The sequence below is a fragment of the Aptenodytes patagonicus genome, chromosome 7, assembly GCF_965638725.1.
Source record: "Aptenodytes patagonicus chromosome 7, bAptPat1.pri.cur, whole genome shotgun sequence".
NCBI classification, from domain to species: Eukaryota; Metazoa; Chordata; class Aves; order Sphenisciformes; family Spheniscidae; genus Aptenodytes; species Aptenodytes patagonicus.
In genome coordinates this window covers 62215544-62242021 of record NC_134955.1, presented here as the reverse complement: position 1 = coordinate 62242021, position 26478 = coordinate 62215544, and the positions used below count along the sequence as shown (strand labels likewise).

At 39.4% G+C, this 26478-nt stretch overlaps 1 protein-coding gene across 1 annotated transcript in view; it reads right to left on the bottom strand.

The window, feature by feature from the left end:
- The window catches only part of ASPG (asparaginase), a 51273-nt gene that overhangs the window by 4076 nt on the left and 20719 nt on the right, over nucleotides 1-26478 (bottom strand). Inside the window, exons 7-13 of the mRNA XM_076345553.1 lie at nucleotides 21402-21514; nucleotides 19713-19898; nucleotides 16614-16727; nucleotides 13474-13593; nucleotides 12347-12442; nucleotides 11295-11458; nucleotides 4871-4957 (exon numbers count right to left, since the gene is read on the bottom strand). Of these exons, the coding sequence (XP_076201668.1) occupies nucleotides 4871-4957; nucleotides 11295-11458; nucleotides 12347-12442; nucleotides 13474-13593; nucleotides 16614-16727; nucleotides 19713-19898; nucleotides 21402-21514 (880 nt within the window). The remainder of the gene's footprint in view (nucleotides 1-4870; nucleotides 4958-11294; nucleotides 11459-12346; nucleotides 12443-13473; nucleotides 13594-16613; nucleotides 16728-19712; nucleotides 19899-21401; nucleotides 21515-26478) is intronic.

Below are 26478 nucleotides of genomic sequence, written 5' to 3'. Positions count from 1 at the left end.
CTGCCGTCACAAAAAAAGGCCCCTCAGAACCAATAAGGAAACAGAGGAAGGCAAAGGAGGTCTAACAGGAAGCTCAGTGGGAAGTCCTTAAGGAAACTGCAGGAAAAAGTATTAATAAAGAAAATGTGTAAGCATTAGTAAAGCAGAGAAGAAATTGTTTAGCAGCCACTTCTGGAACACAAGAACTATCTTTATTTACAAAGACAAGTCTCTTGCCGTTGACACTGGAAGGTCCCAGAATTAAGGAACAAACAACAAAAAGCTACCTAGCAAGTGAGAGTTACAAGCGTCTCCAACACTGGACAGGAAAGCACTGTATTTGCCAAACAGAATCTCATCGTTCAGCCACGTGCAGAGCGGAAACCACTTTGGGCAAAGACCAGCACATTTAGAAACACTACCAACCTACATACCCAGGGCAATTCAGCTAGCATCACCGTAAGCAACAAACAAGGACTACTGCACTTACTTGAAAATTAACTGCCTAGTAGTGCCTGTTCAGAAAGAGCAATTTAACCCACGCCGCCAGAGGTCAACACTGTGAAGTGGTCTCCTTCCGTGACATTAGAGCAATCCAAATACACGGAAGTATCTTCAATTCTGCAGCAGCCATTTACTGATCAAGTGAAACATGTATTCTATGGGGACTGTGACCCAGAGAACAAAAAGTGATGTAGCGTGCGAGAAAATTTAGATACCACTCTAAATAGAAGATACCTACTATTCACTAAATTGATTATAATCAAGAACACCACAAAACATTTTCCCCAATTCCAGATCTCTGTAGTCAAGCCAAAGACATCTGTATTTCCTCTACACACTGTAAGTGTACTTCATATAGTCAAATATATACACAGGACGTCTCAACGTACACTATAGGGACCTTTGCTCTGTATTTTTCTCAAAGACATTTAAGCCAGCAATTCTAACTTACAAGTGCATCCTCTAAGCAGCAAGTGCATCATTTTTATATCATGAAATGGAATAAAAACTTCAATATACACTTATCGGGATGTTTAAAACCTGCTTTGTTGACAAAGAACTACTTACCACATTTTACTAAATTCTGACTGATACCTTTTACAGCAGATAATCCCAGGTATGCTGCCTATCAATACTCTTGCATTTAGAAAAAATGATTTCACAGTTTCAGCACGGCTAATGTAGCCATCATGATGACAGAGCTAAGATAACAAGGATAGTGATAATGCAATTACACACTCTGATTTTGTGCCTCCTGTCACACTAGCATCAAGCAAACTCAGTTACAGGAGCTGCTGTTTAAGGGGTGCTCTGTTACTGTCAAGGTACCAGGAACAAAGCTGCTCAGGTCTCAGAGGGTTTAGAAGGACAAGGGCCAATGCAGTTCTAGATCTGGGAAGTAATGAGTACAGTGAAATGACACCTTGGGGTTCCCTCCTGCCTCCTCAGGTACTAGGATTTCATCTTTCCCAGGGACACAAAGCTCTGCTTTTTCAGCGATTCTCCTTTTTCAGTGTCTATATAAAGCAATCAGGAAGTACTTCCTCTTTTTTAGGTGTATCATCACCCTAGCAGAAGAGAATTTTTTTCTTCTCTTTTTTTTAAATGAAAATCCTCAAAAAACAAGTTAAAAGTCCAGCACAAGGCACGGTTTGTTATATCCTGAACACATTTGGGACTGCTGCTCTTAGCTAGTATCTCCACATCTCTCAGTTGAGACAGACTTCTTTGAAAGACAGCAGGCATTAGAAGCTTGGTCCTAATTCCTGCAGAGGCATATTTATCCTTCTCCCCCAGCCTTACCCCCAATGTTTATGTTAAATTGAAGAGGCATCTTATTCCAAAAGTTGCTGATTTTGAAAGGCTGCATCCTTGTATATCATATCATTTTATGAAATCTAAGAATATGGAAGAGAAAGATGGTTTGGCTTTACGCCCCTCTTTAATTTTGTGAAGTACAGACTTTGTACAGAGTATCTCAATTATATACAGGCTTTTTTCCTTTAAAAAACAAACACAAAACAACTGTTTAGCTACTCCAGAACTTGACAAGCCTTCAGAATAAGTCTGAGTGTCCCAATTTATCTCGTTGTGGTTTGGTTTTGCAGACAGATGACAATACTACTGCAATATGAGAAGAGATTCTGATATTTTTAACAGATAGTACTAACGTTGAGACCTCTTTCTCATTTCAAAACAAAGCCAAGATCCAGATACCAACATCAACAAAGTGATTCTAAAAATCAGACTAACACCTCTCACTTAAAAAAAAGAAACCAGCAAATGAAACCATGAAAGATTTAATAACTAGATCATCTTGGCTGCACCTATGTGCATCTCCACTTCCTACACAAGAGTTCCCGCTGACACTGTCCAACTCTCAGTTCTTGTTGGTACTCCTTTCCCTCTCAAACATCACCAATGCCAAAGGAGCACATTCATTTTTATTTGATCTCCAAAATCTTCCAACTGAACTATTCTATTCTATTCTAAAATCATGAGTCTAAACAGAAGGAAGCTGAGGAGACAGTATTAGAACACAGAAATCACTGTTCACTTTTATGAAAGCAATTTGTTTGAGGATAGGTAAGCAGCAAGGGGGGAAACATGATTATAGCTTCTAATTCAGAGAGAACTGTATGGGAGAAAAAAGTTAAGTTAGCTAAGTGCAGGAACCCAGAGCTTATCAGAAAGCAAGCAGCTTTGCCCTTCTAAACCCCAAGAAGTTGACATACTGCCTTGGTGACAAATTCAGACTGGTACAAATTGCAGCTTAAGGCACATTACAAGATAGAAGAGATTAGGAAAATAGTTCAAATTAGACAGAGGGAAGATGTTATAAACAGCTTGTTCTATAAGCAGCTTGACCATGTGAACACATTGACTGCCATGAAGGTGCCAGTGCCTGCAAAGAGAAGGCTTAAAAGGAGGAGGTAAGAGATAGGACAGAGCAGTGGGCCCAAGCATGCTGGAAAAATGAGTGTATCAGTCAGGTCATCTGAGGATACTCTAGAAGAAGTATCTGAGACATTTTGGCAGGGGAACAAACACCAGTACCTCAGATTTAATAACTTTTAGGCATCTGGATAATGCTCTGTGGAAAAAGTCCACTGTGGTGGAAAAGACTATGCTGTGCCCTCTAAAACAGCAAGAAGAAAGCAAGCCCTTCAGCTCTGCAGGAGCAGTGTATGGAAGAGCCACCATTCAGACACTTCAGGGCTGTCTCGAAGCACTGTACCAGCAGTGCTCCTGGTACATGCCGTGCAGTGACGTCTGTCAGTGGGCATGCCTCTGGCCACGGCCGCTACTCCAAGCTGCTGGCTGGGAGAAAGCCACGGCCCTGGCTCCTGACCTGCACCGAGGTGGGAGAGCCTTTTTCCCTCTCACCCCGAGTATGCCACTCCACGCCGAGTCCTCATTCAGCCTCTGCACACACGTGCAGTCCCATCCTCTGTTTGGAAGATTTACATTGTTTTTATACTAAACTTATTACCATCAATGCAAGTTCAAAATATCTTAAATGTTTATTATCAAAATACCAGCTTTGAACAACAGGAGATCGTGCAATACAGATGCAGGTGTACGAGCCTCCTTAAAATGCTGTAACAAACTGCATCAGAACCACTTTTTGTTTAAAGGACCCTTGTTCTCTTCTTTTTTTTTTTTTGGACATACTAGTCCCAGGTCAGCTAGCCAAACTGGTTCTGCACGTGGCACCAGGGCTAGGTAAGGGGCCAATTTATTTGCAGAGGAATGCCATTCCCTAAGCCACTCCTCTCGCCTTCTTGGCAGATGGAAACTACGCAAACCAAGGGTTTAGTTCTGTCCTATCACTTGCAGTGCCCTGGGAAGTGCATATTTTAACTTCATGGTAAAAGTCTTATTACCCAGCCCCCTCTGGGAGCGTTACGACAACGGAAACACTCCAGCTAGTATTTCTTGATGCCAGAATTACTCACTCAAAGGACAGAGCCCAGTCTCTGTACAGAACACACATAAGCTTTACCTTGACCTTATAGTTTTGTAGACAATATACAGCACTGGCTGGTTCCTACAGGTCTCATGGTTTTCTGCCAGGTCCTGATATAAAGGCCAGTACTCAGGGTTTTTTTGTTTGGTTTTGAGAAGAAGAAGAGAAGAAGAAATGAAGTAAAAACTATAAGTAATTTTAGGAAACACATGAAACCTTCTTAGAATTTTCAGAGTAATTTGTAATTCAGGACCAGTACTGGAAAAAATAAAATCAAGCATCTATTTCTTTTCATAATATATATCCATACTATTAAACCACCTTATATATTAAAAGCAACTGTATGGAAAACCAGCTTTAACAGAGGATTATGTCCTCTTAAAATTAAATATAGAGATGGTGAGCAGTTGTTCAAAAATTTTGGGGTTAAACCTATTTGTCTATTTGATTTAGTTATTTTTAAAAATGATGTTATATGCTAGTTAGAGTAGAAACCATTTCCATATAAGTGAAAAGTGGATTTTAAGAAAATAAAAATTATGTACTATGTGCAGCTTTATTCTCAAATAGAGATGCTATTAAATCACACCTTGTACAGCTTCCTCCTCACCCTTCCTCAGTGAAAGTGCTTGGAAAAAACAGGGCATATTTGCTTCCAGCTCACTTATCCCCACAATACTCCCTGCTTCGGAGTTCTCTTGAGTTACTGGTGCTCCGACCCAGAGTTGATTATTAATTTTATAACTTCACTTGTTTCCTTATTATTAGTCTAGCACAGAAATAGCCACGTCATGTGCCAGGGACCCAACTGTTTCTTGGAAGTTGTCTACACACGGTTCTCCATTCTGAGAGTCTCTTCTGAAAAACCATCCCCCTCCATCCCAATGTTAGGGCCACCTCACCTTATATCACATTTACCTGCTGAGTATCATTCCAATGTTCTCCAAGTCATGGCTTGGAAGGTGCGCTCCCGTTTCTCGTAACAAATTAATCACTTGTATGTGCCTTTAGGAAAGGAATAGAAAAAACAGAGAAAGTGTCTTGACTGGTAGGTTTTTTTCCCCCTAAATCCAGCATTACTCAAATACACAGTCAGTCAGTGAAAGTTCTTATATTATATTCACTACCATTACAGAACCAAAGAATCTTCTCCAAGGTGACAGATGTAGTAAACAGATCTGCCCTCCCTATCAAAAAATCATTCACACATGGAAGTGTTAAGTTCAGCTCTGAAAATGAAAGAGATGCATCCCTTTCTCTTCAAAGAATTTTTATTTTCTTTACCTTTGTGCTAGCTTAATTTAACACTTGAAATATTAGTGATTGAAATACATGCAAACATTGAGGACATTTATTACATAGCGTCATTCCTATATTTTACAGAACACAATGCCCATATATACCAGTCTTAAATAAAACATATATGTCTTGCAGATAAGCAATGAATCTTTAGGTTAATGTAGAAGCTAATCAGGTTTTTAGGGCTTCAAAATTGTGGTAAGTGTTCTTACGAACCCCCCACAAAAGCACACCTTTTCCTAACCCCCTCTTCCCAATACCTTTATTATTTATTTCCACCTGGAGTCTTTAGGAGGTCTTCCTTGTCCTTTCCTTTGTGGTAAAGGGACAAATAGATATTTAAGCACTACCAGCCAACTCCTATACCTTAGTCAGACGCTTGAGAAAGTCTATGGAAAAGGCCGGTCTCAAAATGTACTGCCGTGGGTAGAAATTAACATGACAGATGAAAAATGTGCAAAATACGTTCTTCACAAGTGACCTAGTGAAAAGTTTAGAACTAGGTTCCAAAAGGAGGTGACAACGTGATCCTCTGCTAAACAAATGATGTAGTTCACAAATCCAAACACAGGTTTTTTTCCTCCAGAAAGAGCATGATGACACCAGTAGATCAGGAGTAGTTTCCTAGTTCCTCTTTTAAGTAAGTTGCTGTACCATTACACTTCAAAATAAAGAGTTAGGCATATAATTGTAATAGGAAATATATGGGCTTTCCCAACCCATTACCTAAAAACTCATCTGTATTAATTAAAAATAAAAACCAAGCTCACATACACATTCTGCTTAATCCCTTGCATTTTCTTGGAGTGCCTTTCCATTTTAGAACTGGACTAAACTGCTTATCTAATCCCTCTGCTTCTTTTTAGGAAACTCCATCTTGAATGAGAAGTTAATTTACAGTTATCCATATTAAGCCTATGTAAGCTTATATGTTTCATATAAGGTCTTAATTTATAAACTAAACAAAGAACTGTACAGATGCTATAGGAATCATTTTGCTTTTCCAAACATAGGTTATTTAACCTGCCAGACAGATTTATTTAAACTGTACTTTGTTTCAATTGACAGCCAAAAAAAAAAAATCTTTCTTTGTTTCATGGCAAAGCATTGCTGGAACAGCACATGCTGCAGGTTTGCTCAGTTATCTAAAATATTTTCTCAGGTGGGTCCCTTACAACATGGCTTGTCATCCACAAGCATCTCCTTGAGCCAGCAAATAATGGCACGGCTTCCTATTTTTCAGTCTGTGGTGTATGAAATTAAGCACAACAGTCATTAGCTGAATAGAAATTTGACCTAAAATAGATTAAAGTAGAACATGTTTGTTCACTCAAGATCACACTGGATACAGAATTGAACATGGGGAGTGTCTGCTTACTCTCCAATGACTGCCCTGGAGTATTCTTCATTTCCCACCCTATACTCGAAATCACAGCATGAAACTAGCGCTTTTTAAAATAAAAGTTGTGCTATGGGACAGCACTAAGATAAAAGGCAGCAAAGCATGTAATGTTGTGTGGCATCTTCCCTCAATGTGCTCCCCCTATGAAGTCCGTATCTCTGGATTCCAGCAAAGAGCCAGGCTTTTCTTTTCCCCTATTGTAACTATTTACTCCACACTGATAGCAAGATTCCCTCCAGAAAGCACTTCATGTCCCACCTACACCACACAGCCATTACTACTCTGAGTGGGACTCTATAAATCTTTGATACAGACAGATCTGGGGGCATTTACCCCACACATTTAATACAGCAAATTTAAATGAGGAAAAAAAGTGGTTTGAAATAAAATAAATCTTTAAGCATTGAAACTAACAGTCTTTACAATAAATGCTTACAATAAAACATTTCTAAATAGAAGTACAATGTCCCGATGACTGGGAATCATTCAAAATCACGTTTCTTGGTATGGTGGAAGAAGAGGACGTTGTATACCACTGCTTGTGAAGTGAAGGGTAAGGGAGCAAAAGAATAGGGACAAATAGTAATGCGCAACTCAGAAGTGCTAAATTTAGTACTGTGACTATGAAGAGCAGATCCGTCCGAGAAAGCAAACGGACCACCTCTCACATTCCCATCACTCAACATGAAAACTATGCAGGAGGTAAGTCACACTACAGCTTGTTCCTACTTGGGCCCAAATGGTATCTACATTCTGCAGAAGCTGAAGCCCTATCCAGAGTACCACTTCTGCTGTCTTGTACCTACCACAAGAGCATTATTCATATTTCAAGGGGCTGGCTGAGAATTTTCTGATACTGTTATGTCTTAGGCACATGAGAGGTATTTGTCTTTAGAAGTTGTTCTTTAAGTGCTGCTCTCCTGCAGCTTTACAAAAGCCTCACAAGGGTCACAGTTTAGCTGATCTGAAGTTCAGCTGATGTCATGAGCCATGAACTTCTTGGGAACAGTTCAAATGCGATTCCCATTCTAAGGTGACAGCAGAAAGCCGAGAGCAGAGCAATTGCTGGACAATGAAAGTTCAAGGCGTAGAGGGAAGGCCGATGTCACCATGTTAGCCTGGGGTGCACAGCTGCTTGTCCAGTCTAGCCCCATCTGATAAGCAAAACCATGAGGAGCTATTGTCACCTGCGAACTGCTCCTGATTCTCCCCTTTCTTAGTGCGCTCTGTTACCAAACTGTGGCTCTTGGTCAGACATAGGCTATAGAAACAATGCTATTTTGCATACGTTACTTAAGTTAGCCTTTTGATACTACCACTGTCATTCATCCGCTCTCTGAAGGAAAAACCAAACAGACAAAAAGTGTTTCTAGTGTGTCCTCCCTGGTAGATTCCATTATTGATAACACTGGAGATAAAAACCCCAGTGTATACTAATATTTTAATGGATCAATAGCAAAATAAATGACTCGGTGTGGTCTTCAACTTTCACTTGCTATGAGCGAAGTTTGAGTTCCAGATAAAGACATCTGAACTTTTACCAGTTTGTGAGGGCTCTGGATTCACAGCCATCAAGGTGCCGTACAGTACGTATCATCTTAGGCCTTGACTTGGCAGACACTTATTAAAAGTGAATCGACTTCAAAAGGGATGAATCACCCATGTGAAATTAACACGCATGTAAGAGTTTGCAGGATTGGGGCCTTAGGGTGCACACCTTCCACCAACTCTCTTTAAAGAAATGCAGGTGTAATGTATATCCAAACTTGACTGGCTTCATTCTTTTTAATGCTTGCTCCCCTAGCAACTGGAATGGTTATGGCAGGATCAGCTTAGTTTCACTTGTTCGGTTTTCTGCATGGTATCAGTGGGAATTTTACGCTCAAATACTGTAAGGACAGGCTTCAGTGCACTGCTGGAGTCAGTGGTGGTTAGATTTTCACTCTGCCTTAGATTTCCTGAAGTAATGTAAATGTTAACCTTGCAAAATAGCAAGTATTTAAATTCATATTTACGTGGGAGGTAATTTTACTGCCTCTAATCTGATGTTCTCACAGCACTGTATGAGCAACTCCCCATTTTCAACCTTTTACCACTGCTCTACAAGTAAATGGAAGTGCTTTTACTACAGAAAATATACACAATTTTTATTCAAGACATTTTCCTGCTTAGAGAGTTTCAGTTATTAAAAAAATATTATTCTATTGTTTTGAAAATGAATTATCCCTTGAGGGTACTCTAGGAAATTAAAAGAATGCTACTAATTTTGATATGTCAAGCAACTGGCCTAAATTAACAGTGGTCTGTTTAGCTTCATGCATAAAGTGAATGAGACTACATGCAAATTGCAGAGTTACAAATGAAAAAGTGGAAATGCAGTAGTTTATTTCTTATTTAGAAAGGGACTCCACATTTTACCACCTAAAGAAACAAAGAAATAGAAAAAAGTTTAAGAGACTATCATTGATACAGATCAAGTTGCTGGTCTACCAGCTGACAGTACTATGTTAAGAAGCTTTTAAGAAGAGACGTAACTCCTGATCATCTTTACAAATTATTAAATGGAAAAGAGAAATCAGTCATCACTATATAGGTTTGCATGCTAGGTTAAAAGGCAAGCCGCTGAGAAATGTGACATAAAAAACTGGAAGAAAGCTATTTTTAAGATGAGTGGATACTGTACTGCAGTTAAATGCCAATTAAACAAGTATTAATTCTCAGAAAATGGGATTAAGCTGATGCAATATTCAGTAAAATTGAGAAAGTTACAATATTAAACAGTTTAAAGCATTGACTGCTCATGAAGATCAGTTTTCCCCCTTCCCTCTCTGCCACTCTGTACACTGCATCAGGATAATCTCTTCACTTTCAGCACACAACTGTTTAATAAATAGAATTTAAATATTTCTGTAGCAGAAATCTTTTCAGTGGGTATCTAATTACACACATATACAGCTGTCTGATCCTTACCATTCTCCTTTATATGCTTATCAGTGTGAAATGCAGAGTGAGTACACAGGAGATCATAAATACACATTTATGAGATTAGTTCTAAGTCAACTCTTCCTCTCATTCCAACAGTAGAAACAAAAAGAGAAACTGAAAATGGTTATGGTGCAGTTTCCTTTTACAATTCCCTATATCAAAATGGGTGTGCAGTTTTAACGAGCTTAAGAGTCATAGTAGGAGTCTAATATAGGAGTGGCAATGCTAAGGAATCCAAACAACAAGCTCATGTGAAATTCCTCAGGCGGTAGATGGGTGCGGTAAAAAAAGTAGGTGCCTGATTTGCAGGAACATCTCTCATGGTATCTAATGCTTTAGCATTTTCTCACATTGGACCGGAGCCACCTCTATTCAACTGCGAGGTTATATGTTTGATTTGCTGTTGGGCTTGTTTTTGCTTTAAGACTTTAAGGGTTTGCAACTGAAGGGCTTATATATTCATGAGATAAAGCAACAACTACAGAGCCATAGGGGACCACGCAGTAGGTACGGCAATAGCACGGTGTGGCCACACAGGACTTCAAGTCTCAAGTTAATAGAGCCTGTTGAGTTTTCTATATCCGGTCTTTGGGATAGAATAAGCCTTCAAGTTATTCCTGCAGCCAATGCAAAACCAGGACTGTCAGACCTCCCAGGGAGCTAACTCAAGCCTGACAGACCAGGTGAACCTGTCAACATTAGAAAGCTGTAGGAATATTTGGGGACAGACATCCATGAAGACCATGAAAATTCTATCACTCCAAGCTCCTTTACAGAAAAAAGCTTCTCTCCTGCGATCATACAGACTGAATATGAGATAAGGAGCTGAAAGCGGATCAAAGAAACAAGAAGAGATTAGGGCATGCAGCTTCTAACACGTTAGAAGACCAATGGCTCTATGAATCCCCAGGCTATATAAACTAAGCGTTTTAAAATTAAATGTTGATATCTGATAACTTTTATATTCTGTGCTATGGCCATTCCTTAGGACTATACAACATGGAAAAGACCAGTAAATCACATGTCCATGACTACCGTTCAAGAACTGCTGACATCCAGAACAACAGGAAGAGGAAATCCACAAAGCAGGCAGAGCCATGCAGCCATCCCACGTAATTATGAGTGGGCGGAAGGGAAAAATCAAAAAACCAGTCACCCAGCAAGAGAGTCAGGAAAGCACTGGTGGAAGGGAAAGATTAAAACATGTCAACATACTGGTATATTTTGTGCTAATTGAAACAGCCTGGTCTTGATGAGAAAGGGGAGGGCAGAAAGAAAACGGACAGCCCTTGGTCCTGTACTCTCACTTCTGACAGTGATCAGTTTGGCTCTGTTTTATCAGGAAGCCTCATAACAAAGAGTGGAGTCCTGAAATTACAGACAAAGACTTGGCGGGAGGCAGCAATAAGTTACCTTATGCTAAAATTTTGCATGCATACCAAGTTGTTTGCTTTCATTTCATATTATTTTTAAAAAATCTTTTAATTTAGGCTAGTCATCCTTTGAAATGAAGCTGGTTTGTGTTATTTTAACTGCTGTCATTTACACATGACTGCTGAGACAAAACAAGACCAAAACACAGGGATGGACTTTAAATCCAAAATGACAGAAGTTTTATAAACTTTACATAGAGTGGTGTATAAATTATTTTGTTACCTGAACTTGATCGCATCCATCAGAGGGGTAGATCCGTATCTGTCTCTAGCATAAACAGTTGCGCCACAGGTCAACAAATACTCAACTAATGGTAAATGCCCTTCAGAGGCTGCAATATGAAGTGGAGTTCGGCCATCATAGTCCCCACAGCTCAAGTTTCCACCCTACAAAAGCACAGATCCTTCACATACTAAAAAGATAATGGCTGCACATTAAGTTGTTGGTACAACAGTAGATGCATACACCACATTTTAATTCTGCCACCAAAATGTTAAGCTTGTCAAACTTACTTAAAGTTTATCTTGTGGTGTTGGTTTAGCACCAATAAAGATATTTATTCCACCTTCCGCATGTTCCCCCCTCTACACGTATTTTCATTGCAGCCCCTTCAGATATCTCTTTATTGCAGTACGCCATACAGCAGCTTTGTGCCTATAGTCTGCTAATTTTACTTGTCTTAGTTTATTGTTATTTTCAAGATGTATTTATCCTTTCTCAAGGCCCATTACCAAAGTCTCAAGAGTAGGGTAAACCAAGGCAAAGAGAAAAAAAAAGAGGCGTAGAAGATGATACAGGGAAATGCCTGTTTCTTTTTCCAAGTATAACCCAAGCAAGAGCTATAGGGAGAGCAAAAATCCTGAATTAGCACTGCACTGTGTTTTGCGTAAATATAATTTTCAAGTTCTTTTTTTTTAATCATGACAGATTTACATCCAAAAGCTGGATACTATGAATATGCATAAAGAAAGTTAAGCGAAAGAAAGCAGCACAAACCATTTTAAAGTGTTCCAAGTTAGCAGATAAGAACTTGCATTTTAATCTACCTGTATTTTCACAGTTCAAAAGAAAATGTAAACAGCTGAGAACCAGATAGGGGAAAGAACATGCCAGTTTTGAAAGCAAAGACTGAGGAGCCTAGAAACCAATTGTATTAGTCAAAACACTGATTCTAAGACTTAGGTAGTTGCTTCCCAGTGAGCATAGCTTCCTCCCGTCATTTACAGCTCTATTTAAAAATGCATATTTTGTACAAACTGTTAATTTTAGATTACCATTTCTGCTATGGCTTTTAGTGCGTCTATGTCACCCAGTTTAGCTGCAGCACAAGCCAAAGGTGGAATTAATGCATCTCTTACGGCTTCTAACTCCTGAGAAACAAATAAAATTAAACATTTAATGTCAGTCTTGTCTCTAATATGATTGATGTCCAAGTCATAAAAACACTATAAAGCTTCCAAATTAGTCATTTGGTTATTTAAAAATGGTAGCATTTAGTTCTTGGAAGGAAAGAAGTCTCATGGTTATTTTACATTTTGTCGGTCTCACATCCACGAAGATTTGTATTCCTCCCTGGCAACACTACAGTTACCTGATATCTATATATACCATTTAAGATGCACGCACTAATTACCATCTCTGTACTGCCATAGCTACACATCAGTACAGTAAGAGAAACAGCGCTGGCAGGAGTTGGAAAAGACCATACAGTCCAGCCTTCTCAAACTACTTCCAAACTTCCACTGACAAGCCCCATAGGCCCCCTAAATATCCTTCCATTTCTCACACTTACTATAGAAAAACCATACATTCAGTATTCGTTAGCTACTAAAAATCCCATTTTCCCTGAAACCAAGCCAAGAGAAAAGCAAATACTTGTATCTTACAACCAATACTATATTTTCTGATTTTCCAGTTGGGAGGGACTAATATTAAACACCACAAATTACACTTGTGTAGTGCTTCCTTAGTATCAGCCTTCTATGACTGCATGTACAATTAAGCTGTTTTATCCGTTATTATTTGGATTGCTCCAAACTGCCAATACATTTGACCAGAAAAATACAAAGCACTTTTTCATATTGATACCCTGAATTACAGCAACCATCTGAGGCTTGTTATTGCAACCAGCCAGGCAAGAAAATAAACTCAAGATGGAGCTACAAAGAGGGGAAAAAACAGTTAATATGTTTTTAATTAAAAACATTTTAATGTTATGCTTGTCATTGTGGCCTTTCTCCCTAACCCAATTGGTTAGCTGGGACACTCAGTACTAAAAAAATAATACAAAAGCTCCAATGTTCCATTTTTCTTTCAGCTTTGCTGTTCATCTTTAAGCCAGGTTCATTTAACTGAGTTTACAGCTTTACATGAGTTCAATTTTAAATATTTAAGTATATACCTCCTTGCTGCTGATACTTAGAGATTTGGCAATCACTCGAATAAACTTGCTATCTCTCAGAGAGATCTTGGCTCCTGTGGGTACAACAGTCATTTCTCCTCTTAGATTCTCACTCAGCATCTGAAAAGCAAGCAATCAAATCCTTTGTTAGCAGAGGAAAAATATGGTAGTAGTCTAATAAAAAACCTTAGGATCAAGTTAGAAAATTGTTTGGAGGAATTATGGAAACTAATTGAATGCAGACAAAAGATTAAAGAAATAGTTACTGTCCCATGAAGACTGCAAGTTTAAAAAGACAAAGGGGGGGGGGGGGAAAGAAGGGACAGGCAAATAAAACTGTCTTCCAAAGCAAAGAAACCAAAATAAGCACATAACAAAACACCCCAGTTTTTAGAGTATGCAGACAAAAGTTCCCTGGTGGGGTAAGCTGCAGCCTACTTAAAAACACAAAGATAGTGAATAATTAGCAGAGTGAGGCTGAAGACCAGAACATTCTGAAATGCTGCCTTTTGCCAGCATTCCCAAACCTCAGTACTCCTACACAGACCGTGTATGTAGGCCTCAAAACAAAGCCCAGTGCTGCCTGTGGACAGTCATGTATTTCAATGAATTTTCAAACAGCTCCACTAGTCCTGGTTTTGTTAAAATTTGGCCATAGAGCCAGCTTCGAATGCAGAGAGGGTCTACAGTACTAGTCATTCAATATTAAAGCAGGCGTGTAACAGTTTGCAGGATGGGTGCATCCAATACAACCGGGGAAAAAAAAAACCAAACCAAAAAAAGGTTAGCCAACTCATGTGTAGAAAGTGCTTGAACATGGCAATAAAGAAAAGAAAATACTCCAAAAGACAGGTTCTGGGAAATCTGGAGAACAGAGAGAGAAGGCAGTCATTAAGAAAAAGCAACTGGTTTCCTCAATTCTGACAATTTTACATATTGGCACTCTTTCACAAAAGGCTGCTGATGCAGCTATAAAGCACGTAGTTATTTCAATTAGAATTTTAAAAAGCAGGATTGTGAAAGTTTGCAAGAAACAGATGTGATGTTGGAAGGAGGAATGCCCCAGGTTTACTTATGTCTAGGCATGCCCTTTATTAAAAAAAAACCCTCCAAGCACTGACAACGCTGTAGCTGTCTGCTGGAAGAGTCCCATACACATGTAACTCAGAGGATACCGACTGCTTTGGCGCACTTTTAGAGTTTGACAGGTTGAGATCATTGCTTTGCACAGGTAACCTTAGCAATTGGCACCTGTGCTAAATGCACCCAGTGCAAAGCCCTACGTGCATTACTCAGTCCTACCAGCTCTGCAGCCATTTGCATGTGTCTGGGGGCACATTCCTTGCTTCTTCGTGTTGAAAGAGAATCCTAAAATAACCACGCCAGCTTCAGGAGAGCTTCCGTCTCTTGGGAGACTATTGTTTGGTGATATGTTTAGCTGAAGATATTGCCACAGACAACATATTTCCGGGCTTTCTTCTTCTCCTGGTCTCTACCACTCATTCCTGCCCAGGCAATGCAGCATGCTGCTCCTTTAGTTGTGCCAACACAATTGTTTGTGGGTCTGTACAATGAGTCAAATGAGGAAACTCATCCTGCTTAACTCAAAGAAATTGCAAAAGTTATTTTGTTTTTCAAACCATATAAAGGAGGTCCCAGCACCACAACACAAAAACTGTGTAGCACATTCTGAAGGGCAGCACAGGAAGATGCAGGAGTACCTTGTGCCAGTGGTACCTAAAACGTCCTGTCACCAAGTCCTCACCTGAGTAAGTCAGCTATCTCACCTCAGCAAACTGGATCTCAAATTAATTTTTAACTCACACACCTAGGCAGGAAGCCAGCTGGGAAAGTTTCTCCTGTCCCAGGTCAAATAATCCTCTGTGCAAGAAGATTAAAGTCTGCATTAAAAAAAGAGGCTAGTATACATACATTCCAGGGTCAGCGAGTGTACCAAAGGGGCGTCAGTTAAGAGCCTGGGTTTCTAAAGTGTATATACACAAACACATGCCATACCACTACTCTTCACACAGCATTATGTCCCCCATCAAGCATGTTCTTGCGCAGAGTATGTTCTTGCAATCCTCACCGAAGAAACACATAGCTCCTCCTCCTCTCATTTTTCAGAGCCAGGACTTTAGCAAACAGCCAAAAGCTCAGAGTCTGAAACTGTTTCGAAGCACGGTAAGTGGTACTTCCAGCCACCCCACTTACAATCATAGGTATCCAAATATGTTTGTCTCAAGAGCTGCTACTGGTTGGAAGATATTGAGCATGAAATAACGATCAAAATTGTTTCAGTTTTAATAAAAACAAAACACCATCATAAGATACACATGCGCATGCAGTGCTTAAGTCTAGAGTGACTCATCATGATGTCATCTCCCAAAGTGTCAGGATTATGATTTCACTGCATACAAGCATAGAAGCACATGCATTCCTGCAGACTGCTGCTCCCCTATCTAATTCAGAGCTATATGTTCCTTGTATAAAAGGAACATGATATATAACTATACAATTTGAGGAAAAAAGCCTTGATTAAGCACCAATGAACAGTAAGAACATTGTTGAAGAGGTTATGATTTTAAAATCAGTTACAATTTGTTCTTAGAATAATCCTCTATTTTTTATGTACTTATAAAGTGTATCTCCTCTTAGAGAAACAAAATCTAACACTGTCATGAGTAATGCTGTAAAGGAAGAGGCTGTAGGCAATATTTATTTTCAGAATTAGCTTTGTGTGAATGAGTCTTGGATGAAATCTTTACCACACTAAGACCAATGACAAGATCTTTGCTGACTTCAGTAGGGTTGGGATTCTATCTCCCATATGAATTTCCACATACGGGTTTTTAGTACAGAAGTGTCCAAGGTAGACTACTACCGTTTAAAGATGGCATTTTTATGGCTTGGTCACGGTCCTCACCTGACATGCAGAGAATTCTTTTCTCTCCCAATCTACATTCATTCATTTCCCTAACAGCATTTCCTTAAGGAAAAAAACACGTGATGTTCACATTATGGCTCGGGAACCAATTGCTTTTAAATGCAAGGGAGAAGCTCAAGGCATTCAGCTAAGCAGAAGTTAGCACAGTAGATGAGAAAGTTAAAGCCTTTCAAGGTCACACTGAAATATTTACCTGCCTCTTCTCCTCCCAGCTAAGCTTCATCTTGCTGAGCGTGTATGACAGTTTAGTTAGGGCTGCCTCTGGTGTCATATCACCTCCAGGAATTACTCCAACATCAGCGAGAGTCTGAATAAAAAGGAATAACGATTCCAATTAGCACAGCATTCAGAAATACCTGCGTGAACAGAAAATGTATATGAATGATGAGTAGCTACACAGAATACAGTATGCAGCCGTGCCTCCACTCTCTTGCTCCTACTGCGACTGTAATTTTTGTAATTTTAGTTATCAAATACCAAGCAAATACTAGAGCCAGCTGCATAAAGATGACTTTTACTTTAAATTCCTTTTCATGCAATAACATTGAAGAATTCACCCAAATGCTTGCCATGGTCACTTATTATGCTAAAAGGGAAAGGTTTCAGGTCTGTATCAGCTATCTGCAGAGTTGTCAGATTCCCTTTATTGAAAAGCTGCAGTTACTCTGTTTTAACCCAGTGGCATTTTGAACATCGCCAAGTAGGCTGTTCTCACACAGACATATTTACCATTCTTTTATGGGGCATTGCTTTGGATGAGTTCCAGCACTACAGTGTGCTCACAGCAGGGGTGTTTTCAGATCCTTTCAGGCCGTGCTAGCAGTGAATGATTTAGAACATACAACTAAAATACGTAATTTACACAGTTCTGATAAGAACAACTGAAAAAGATGACCTTTTTAACTTATCTTTCTGGTAGTTAAAAAACAAACTATCTGAACCAAAGCAAAAAGCAGAAGGATCTTTGTTATGGTCAGCAAGCCCCATAAGTGTACAGTGAGCAAGACAGCAAAGACAAAGGAGATTTCAGATCTCTTGTCACTACATTGTACCTGGGCAAACACTCAGGCTTCTCTAAAGCACAGATCATCATCTTTGCCAAAATGTGATGCCTCACAGTTAAGCATCTTGCAGCAGGTTCTTTACACTGCATTTTACTTTTAAATACCTTGTATATAAACTTCAGCTTTGAAACTTGTGGCTTAACTAATATTTTTAGCAAGATACAGAGCCTTAATCAGCTCATTAACCACCTCTGAGAGCCCCAGACTAACATTTTTAAAAGTCCCATGGGAAAACGTATACAGAGAAGGTGAGAAATACTTTCTGTACTGCAGAGCTAGCCAAAGAACAGTTAGGGCTTTTTCAGTGGGTTTGAGAAAGAGGAGGAGGAAGGGATTTCCCAGCTTCCTTCCTATACCTAAAGTCCCTTCAGTTATAAGTTTCTACTGTGCAGATGGATCAGAGGCCAGACATTCAGTTAATTAAAACAAACACTTCAAGGGAAATTGGGGACTCAGCTGACCCACCTGGCTAGCTTGAATGAGTAAAAAATGGCCTAGCCACATGCAAAGACCTGGGAAAGATTTTATTTAAAGAAAAATCAAACTAAAGTTAACATTACAGCAACTTTCCAGCATTCACCGATAATACTTCCTCCACTGAGCAGTTCCTTATGAAAACGAGAAGGCCATGAAAGAACAAGCATGAAGTAATTTTGTAGGACTTGGCTCTGTCAGTGTTCTCCTCAAAAGATGCCAAGAAAACAGGGCAGCCTCCATCAATGGATGCTGAAGCAACATAATACATGCTCCATATAAAAAGTGGAAGCCAGAAGTAAACACATTTCCATGCAGCCTTACAGTGGTTCAGTAAGACCTGAGCAGAATCTTTCAATTCAGCATATCAACAGTCTGGATCAGAGTGCAAAAAGCCATTTTAGAGGTGTCTACTTGGAGAATCTTTTAACCAGAGCATAGAAAAGGTTTTTTTCTTCCTTCCATAAATTTTAGCAGTTCATTTCAAGCAGATCATCACATAAAAGCTAGGCTTCATTTTCATGTTGTTTTTCAAATATAAGTTTGGTGTCTTTTATTGACTTAACTGCTTTCTTCCTTCCGTGTGAACTGTTTTATATAATCCATGTATTCTTATCATATTTGCTACATAGCACGGGATCTTTGCAAAAGTTAATACTTCTCAAAACATCTCCATTAAGTTATGCAAAAGTTTTACCAACACCCAAGTGGCTGCCCATATCAGAAAATACCGAGTTTGGATACTGAAGAGGTGGAAAGAAACTCTTACAATCTCCTTTTCTTTCTCCTCAAAACAGACTATGTGTTCTTGAAGCAAATATAATCTAAAGCTGTGTCAAAACCAATGTTAAAAGAGGCAGGTTTCAGCACCAGACTAGAGTATCTAGGTTTGTCTTACAGTCACCGAAGAGGCTAGCTCTGCCAGACAGGTGGTTGCTCCCAGTAAAACCAGGTGTCTAAAACAGGGGGATGAGTCACCCTCTGGCAGTGCTTCTTGGCTATTTAATGGCTAGGCTTTTTATAAAGGCCAGTTAAGCCAGCTTCCTTCACACTACCACATGCAACACATACTCTTATACAGCTTTGAGCTCTTATTAGTCCCAGTGATGTCACATCTTAATATACAATTGAGAAACTCACTATAAAATGCCCTGAATATTAACAGTATCTACACAAGGTCTGCTTTAAGTTAGCCTTCATGGGTTAAACACAACTGATTTCCATTCTGCAAGACAGACACTTCCTTACATGCTGTTCTCCAATCTCTCACTGAATTCAGCTGTACTTCCAGTCAAATAAAAAACTGGGATTTGGAATATTGCTTGGATTTGCAGGCTTTCTTGATGTTCTTACATTGTAGCTAAGTAATGCTGGCCTATCAAATACTACTTTATTTGATCATCTGACCCCTAAGCTAGCTTCTAGATCAGTGGAATCCCTTTGGGAGAGATACTACCAATCTAATGCTAGGTATCCTGGAGTGCTGCAAACGACAAGAGCAAGCAATCACTAATTTGGGATTTGTGCTGTTTCAACCATTCAGACTAGGAGTAACAGGATCTTGTTTGCAGATACATATTTAAATGCTTTCAGCTTAAGATTTTTCAGATATAGTTATTTTATGAGCAATATTTTTAGAGTTTAACAAATCTGGTTTTATACACTGGGGCTACTAGAAGCATACAATCAAGTTGTATCAGTGGGGTGTTTCTTTTACATAGCAGTAGAGTCTGAAATCATTGCACAACCCTTACCTGCCCTGTTGCATAGACTGTTTTAACAGACCCTCGTAAGCACTGCGTACAGTTTAGAATCACTACTTTTCGTTCAGTTGCTTTCTTCAGTTCTTCCAGCAAATCTTCTCTGTTGTTTGGGGCATTGCCACTTCCGTAAGTTTCAAGTACAATGCCCTCAATTGGAGGCTGAAGAAATGCTTTTACCTGTTTAAAAACAAGACAGGGAAGAGAGACAAAAGATGTGTTTAAGTCACATTAAGATTTTCATGTATGGCACAGAGATTTTAAAAATGGTCTATTCCTGTTATAGTCTTACAGGCTCTCATGCCTCACAGTCTTCTCATGTCCTTCTGTGCTCCCCATTTGCAATAACTGGGACTGTTGAATAAGCTTTTAAAAAAATGAGAATTTCACTCTTTAGCTTCCTTTAAAATTCCTAGAGGGAGAGATTTTAAAGTAAACTATTCTCTACAGTCATGACCTCAGTGTGAAAAAGGATGCTATTGTTCAAGCGCCATTAACAGGCTATACTGTTGCACCAGGGCGGAACAAAAGGGAAGATTTACACTTATGAAATAAATGCAGAATTATTAATTGAGATTAGAACCCCCACCCCTGCCCAGATTTGTTACTTTAGCCAACGAATGTCTTCCTAACTAAGAGAGAGAGTGTCTCACCTTTCAGGAAAGAACATTCTAATGAAGTCTGGAGTTTTTTTAACTCAAAACTCAATTGATTTAACTCAAGGCAGGAAAAAAAGGAGGCAGTAATTCATTCTGGGCCAGTTGTTAATGAGGTAGCTATTGTGGCTCACTGTAAGAGGATGCCTAGCAAAGTCCTCTTCCTAGAAAGATGTATTTTAAACAACCTGGATGTTTCCTTGCTGATCACATATGCTAAACGCAATACACTGTAAGCCCCCATGAGGCTAACTATGCAGTTGAAGTTTTATTGCAAATATACCACCCCTCTGCTTTTCCATCTGTTCATATTCACCTAAAAAGAATGGTAATATAATTGAGGAGTGCTGCTTAAACCACTGGATTCAATTTAAGATGGCAACAGCCACAAAAGACCTGTCAATTTAATGGAACTATTATTAGACAAAAATTTAAAGACAAATCTACCTAAAACCACAGTTCTGCAAAATAATTTCTAAAGGCAAAAAAATCCCACTTCTCATTTTCAGCAGCAAAATCCCACTTCTCATTTTCAGCTCTGTATGAATGCTGAGAGTCATGTTAATCATCAATGTGAGACAAAATGAACCTTAAAAAAGAAGCATGAGTTGTAGAAATGGTCACGTTCCCATCCACCCACCAAATTGTGTATTCTTTGACAAGATACCTATTAATATGCCTCAATATGCAGCAAGAGAGCATTTCCATGGTCACTGTAGCCTGCACCTGTCTAGAAAAGCACATTTGACCTATTTATGAGCCCTGATAAGAAATTAATTTTAAGTTTCAGAGCCCAGGTGTTTAGACAAAAGATATTTGAAAAGCTTTTCTCAATAGTTTATGGCATATGAAAACAGTCTTTGAATGCTCTGATATTCCAAAAAACGTTTATCAGAGGAAGACATCCTTTCCCTTCCCTCCAAAACCCCAACCACTGCTACAACAATGCAGCTTCCCTACTTCAGCTAACTAATCAAGTATTTGAGCATCACTCCACCCACTTCCAAAACGAAGTGGTGACACTTACAGCAGCAGCAGTGATTCCTGGGAAGATTCGCAGAAGCCCAACGTTCCTGTTCATATTGGTGTGAACTCGAAATTTCTTTTTGGTATTGGGTCTCCACACTGTTTCCCAGTTTACTGTTAAAGAGAAATGGCCTTTTTAATTTAATATTAAGACATAATATTAAGTACACTTGTAGCACTTCATACTTACAACATTGTCTTTAAAACTGTTTCTTATGTAGGGGATTCATGAAAGACAACATATTTTTGAAAAGAGGAAATAAAGGCCCATTTAAGATATCAGCCATAGTAGCTGATCTAACACACCTTATTTATTAGGTACCACAAAATGTCTTCAAGGCCACATCCAGGCCAGGCTCAACTGTGTTATATTTTAGCTTTAATTCCAAAATAGTCTAGATTGAGATATATCAGTATTACTAATCAATATTTCTAAGTTAGTGCTCTTCAAGGACATACTTAACATGTATACTTCAATTTAATAGCATTTTATAGCAAAGGCTTCCAAAATGGATATTTTAGTTCAATGCCCATTAGTGAACAGGATGATCTATCAGACACAAAGCTGTATACCTCTACTACAACCTCTTAAAAAAAGAAGTCTGATAGCTGTGAAAAGCATCCGAGTACTAGACCTGATGGGTTCACAATGTTGAACATGTCTTGTTAGTGCCAACTCTCCCGGTTCAGAGTGCTCAGAAAGCCTCAACCAACAGAGCGGCGTGCAGGTCTAGCATAGGTGAGATATTTACTTGTCACACACTGACCTGAACTTCATTGTTATGTACTTGGCCTGATACCAGTCTGGATTCATGTTTAGAAAACAGACCTTCATCTTCCCAGACATAAGAGATGACAAATGCAGTTACTGTTGCCGCTAATCACCTCCAGAGTTTATTAGGTAGTTACTAACGATTAAATAAAATAGCAAAGATTCAATTAACTCCGATTATACATTTAGAGCCAGAAGCCAGCTGTTTAACTAATAGTTTGTTTGTGTTGCATTATTAGAAGCCAAGTCATGCATTATTGATTTCGAAATTTTACTACTTCAGCGTAAGAGCGCAGCACTGGTAGCACTGACAGCTCCTACAAGGCAGTGGAAGAGGTTTAACAAACAGCAGCCAACAGCTCAGAGTGTCATGCTTCAATGAAAGTAGTCTACATCGTAAAGCTACCTGTTTCCCCATCATGATTTAAGCTTTTTAGATTTTGGAGAAACTCCCAAGCAGCAAGACAGATAAAGGATCTGCGTGCATAATACTGACTTGCTTTCAGCCATGCGGAGAGTTACTCACACCAATTACTGCTGCAATCTCTTGCAATCAGCAGACAGCCATTTGCAAGAAAATTCAGAGTACATTTAAAAGCCTCCATTGAAGCCTACTCTATTGCCCCATTACCAGAGATACTAAAAACTACACAATCCATTAAGTCAGGAGAGAAAACAGCAGTTTTATAAGACTTTACGAACTTTCCCTTCCTGTCGTGGTCTCTTGTCAGCAACTAGAGACTCTGTATGTTCTTTCTAAAAAAATACTGTAAGTTGTTAAACAGGTAACAAGCAGTTGGCTTGGCATCGTGTTTGTCCAACCAGCCACACCTCAGCACGGGGATTCCTAATGCTCTGGGAATGGGAGAATAGAAATACCGAGCGTTTCTACAGTTTCTTTCTTCGTGCTAAGATGGCCAGCATGGTTCTGAAACCACCTGGTTGGATTTAGTAGTTAGCCAGGTAGCTCTCAAAGGCCTCCATGAGCTTTTCAGAGCGAGTTAGAGACCTGCAGGAGGTACAGTGGTGAGTGCAGAAAGCCATGCATTTGTTCTGCTTGAGGTTCATAGGCCTGGCTAGCCACGTTCACTCATGAGCACACTGCTTTAAGAAGCAGCAGTGTTTAGCAACAAATCCAATCCTTTCAACCTTCTAACACACAGATTAATTCTTTAAAAGCAGCCTCCTCTATAAGAAGGGATGGCAATAAAATTGTATCAGAGCTTTCTTTCCTTTATCCTCCATAAGCTAGGAGTCCCTGCCAAAACTTCACAAATGCATACTTCTAAGTTTGGCAACTATTAACATCCCTAATGCCTGTAACGAACTTGAAGAATGAACTGAGGAAACCTGCCTTGGCATGGATCACTAAGATATTGCCAAAAGTAGAAGACCAAGGAGACAGATCGGAGGATAGGTTCAGAAGTCAGACCTATACCAGGCCTATACCTGTACTCTTGGAGTACGCTCTACCAAATAACATATCATCTTCAAGATAAATGTAATGCATGCAGACATAGTACAGTGATGTAATTCCAAACTATATTAAAAAAAACCCTAAAGATTGTCCCTGAGTTAACATTCTCTTGGTCATGAACCTCATCAGCCTACAACACGTGCTCGGTACTGCAGACTCCACAGATGTCAGTTTTCCATTAGACAAACGAGTCTAAAAAGCAGAACAAAAGGCAAGTATGATGCAAGACCCAAAGACAAACAAATATACATAAAAGCCCGACTTCATCTCAGATTTATTCAGAACTGCTGTAAGTGAGGCAAAGCGACATGCAGGGGAAAAAGAATAATTAGAATACACCCTTTGCATCCTCCATCTCAAAGATTACATCCACAAAAAGGAAGAATATTTACATCGCATAGCTAAGTTCAAGCATCTTCATTGTACTGAATAAACCAGCTGTCTTGCAGCCTATAGTCATACCACACAGCAATCTTCTTTTTGTTAAATAAAAAAGAAAAAAAAAGAAAAAATATTAGGAATCACTAACAGTTCTTAAGTAAGAAACTCACATACAAGCAGGTGAAGTACAAAAAGCTGTATATATTGGTGTTCATAACAGTTTTTTATCCTATGGATGAGTGACTAATTAGTGATATTCAGTTTTGGCACAACACAGAAAACAGTAACCTGTTCTGACTTCGATGGTCTGTGCTTGTAAAGAGTTTAACTGATACAGTGTACTACATTATGTAAATATGGATATAAAGCTGAGGAACAAATGTACACTAGATACTGGTCTTGCACAGCAGAAAGAAAGTTTTTAAAGCAACGTACATAAAATAAAGAGGTAATAGCTATTTATATACTCTATCCAAAATGGCCTGGGATAGAAAAGATTGCATTATTCAAGGAGACTGCTTTCAAGATACTAAGGCCTTTTGTTTATTCTTCCAAACAAAACCATCACAGAAACAATACTCTGCTATTTCCAACCTCCCCCTCCCTACCAAACACTACAGCTTTTAAAATTACAGCTCAAAAATACATCCTTATCTTATTCTGCTTTATTCACACACACAAAACTATGGTGATAGGGTTAGTGCGGGGAAAAAAACATCAACCTGACTTAAAAATAAAATAAAAAAGAGAAGCAGCTCTAAACAGTCTAGAAAGCAGCAAAAAAACCCCCTTTTTTTAAACAGCACTTATGCCACAATGCAGGTTTCAACTTAAAATGGGAGGGCAGCAACTAAGAGCGACACCTCCCTTAGGAGTGGTGACTGAACTCCAAGTTATGAAATCAAACAAGAAATACAGCTTTTTGTGATTGCAGAGCCCCAGACAAACAGCAACACTTTCTTCTCATCCTTCTATGCAGGGCTACGGGAGAGCCCTACCATTATATAAGCTGCCCCGGCATTCATTACAATTCACGGCGGCAGCCAAGGGGTGGGGAGCGCAGGCCAACCTATAGGTGCAAATTCCTGAAGGAGGCAAACAAACATAGACCCCGTTTTTTGGCAGTTTGTTACAAAACAATCGACACACACCTTTTGAAATGAATATTTAAATTGAATGGTGTCGTTGCAAGAATCAACATGCCTACTTACAAGGGAGCGGGGTGGACCAAAAGCACTTCAGTGAAGAGAGCTGGCGTTTGCCTTAATACATAAATGACTTGGGCTTTTTACTATAAATAACCAGAACTGCCAACCAAGACACAGACTTGGCCAGTGACGAATAGCTTCTCTCTAATGAGACTGCTGGGTAGACGAGCCCAAAAGGGCCTTCTAACCTTCTGCTGCTGCTGTGCTACATCTGCATGCACAGTCACACGGGCTCTGTTCAGCCCCTACACAAATTACATTCCTCATCATATGGTCCTGTACATGTGCACCACTCCCAGAAATTACATGCATGTGTGATGAAGAAAGTCCAGCCATGGTAACAAAGCAAGTTTTGTATTTGCTTCATTAGGACAATAGAGAACAGAGGAGAGTAATCAGTTATGAAATATACTGAGACTCTTTACGCATTTCAAGTTAAATAGTCCTCGTCTCTCCTGTTTTCAAAATATGAGAAAAATAAGGCAAGGTCTTTTATTTGATAACTTTAAGATCTTAGAAATATTTTTGGTTATTCCTACATTATCCATTTCATACTGAGATTTCTGATTCTGCTGCAAAAGTATTTCCTATCGGCATTGGGTTTCTCACTCACCTGAGGAGTTTGCTAGAATTTTTCACTTCTTACATGAATTTCTTGTGCTAAATTGAAAGTCTTGAGGAAGCTGACACACTTGCTCATCTAAAACTGGACAATGGGACTCTTAAGTGTTGCTAACACAGTTAAGGATCTGGCCAAGAACACAGCCAGTTGATGGGATCAGAAATCCACTGGGAGCCTCATCTGAAGGGGGAACAGGGTGAAAAATGGATATAAAAAAAATGAAGAGGAGTACTGTAGCTAGGGAAGCGAAGGGAAAGGGACTAAGCTTCTCCCTCTCCTCTCTGGCTCTGAAGTAGATCGTTGTTTTTATATGGTATGCCTCACCTCAAACAGCATCTCCTCTCTTCATTCCTGTGTACCAACCAATGATCACAAGCTTTACATTACACTCCCCACTCCCTCCATCCCGTCATCTCTCCCCCTCTGCTTCTCTGCAGTTCTCATTCCCAGCATCGTTATAACCGGGAAGCCCCAGGAAGAGTTTCTGCACACGGCCTACTACTCCTGGTATCCTCAGGCTGCTCTCCATAATGCTGAAGCAGCAAGAGTCAGCCCTGTCTACAGTCAGCCCTGTCTACAGGGGGATTAAGACATGTTATACAAAGTCATTTGAAAAAA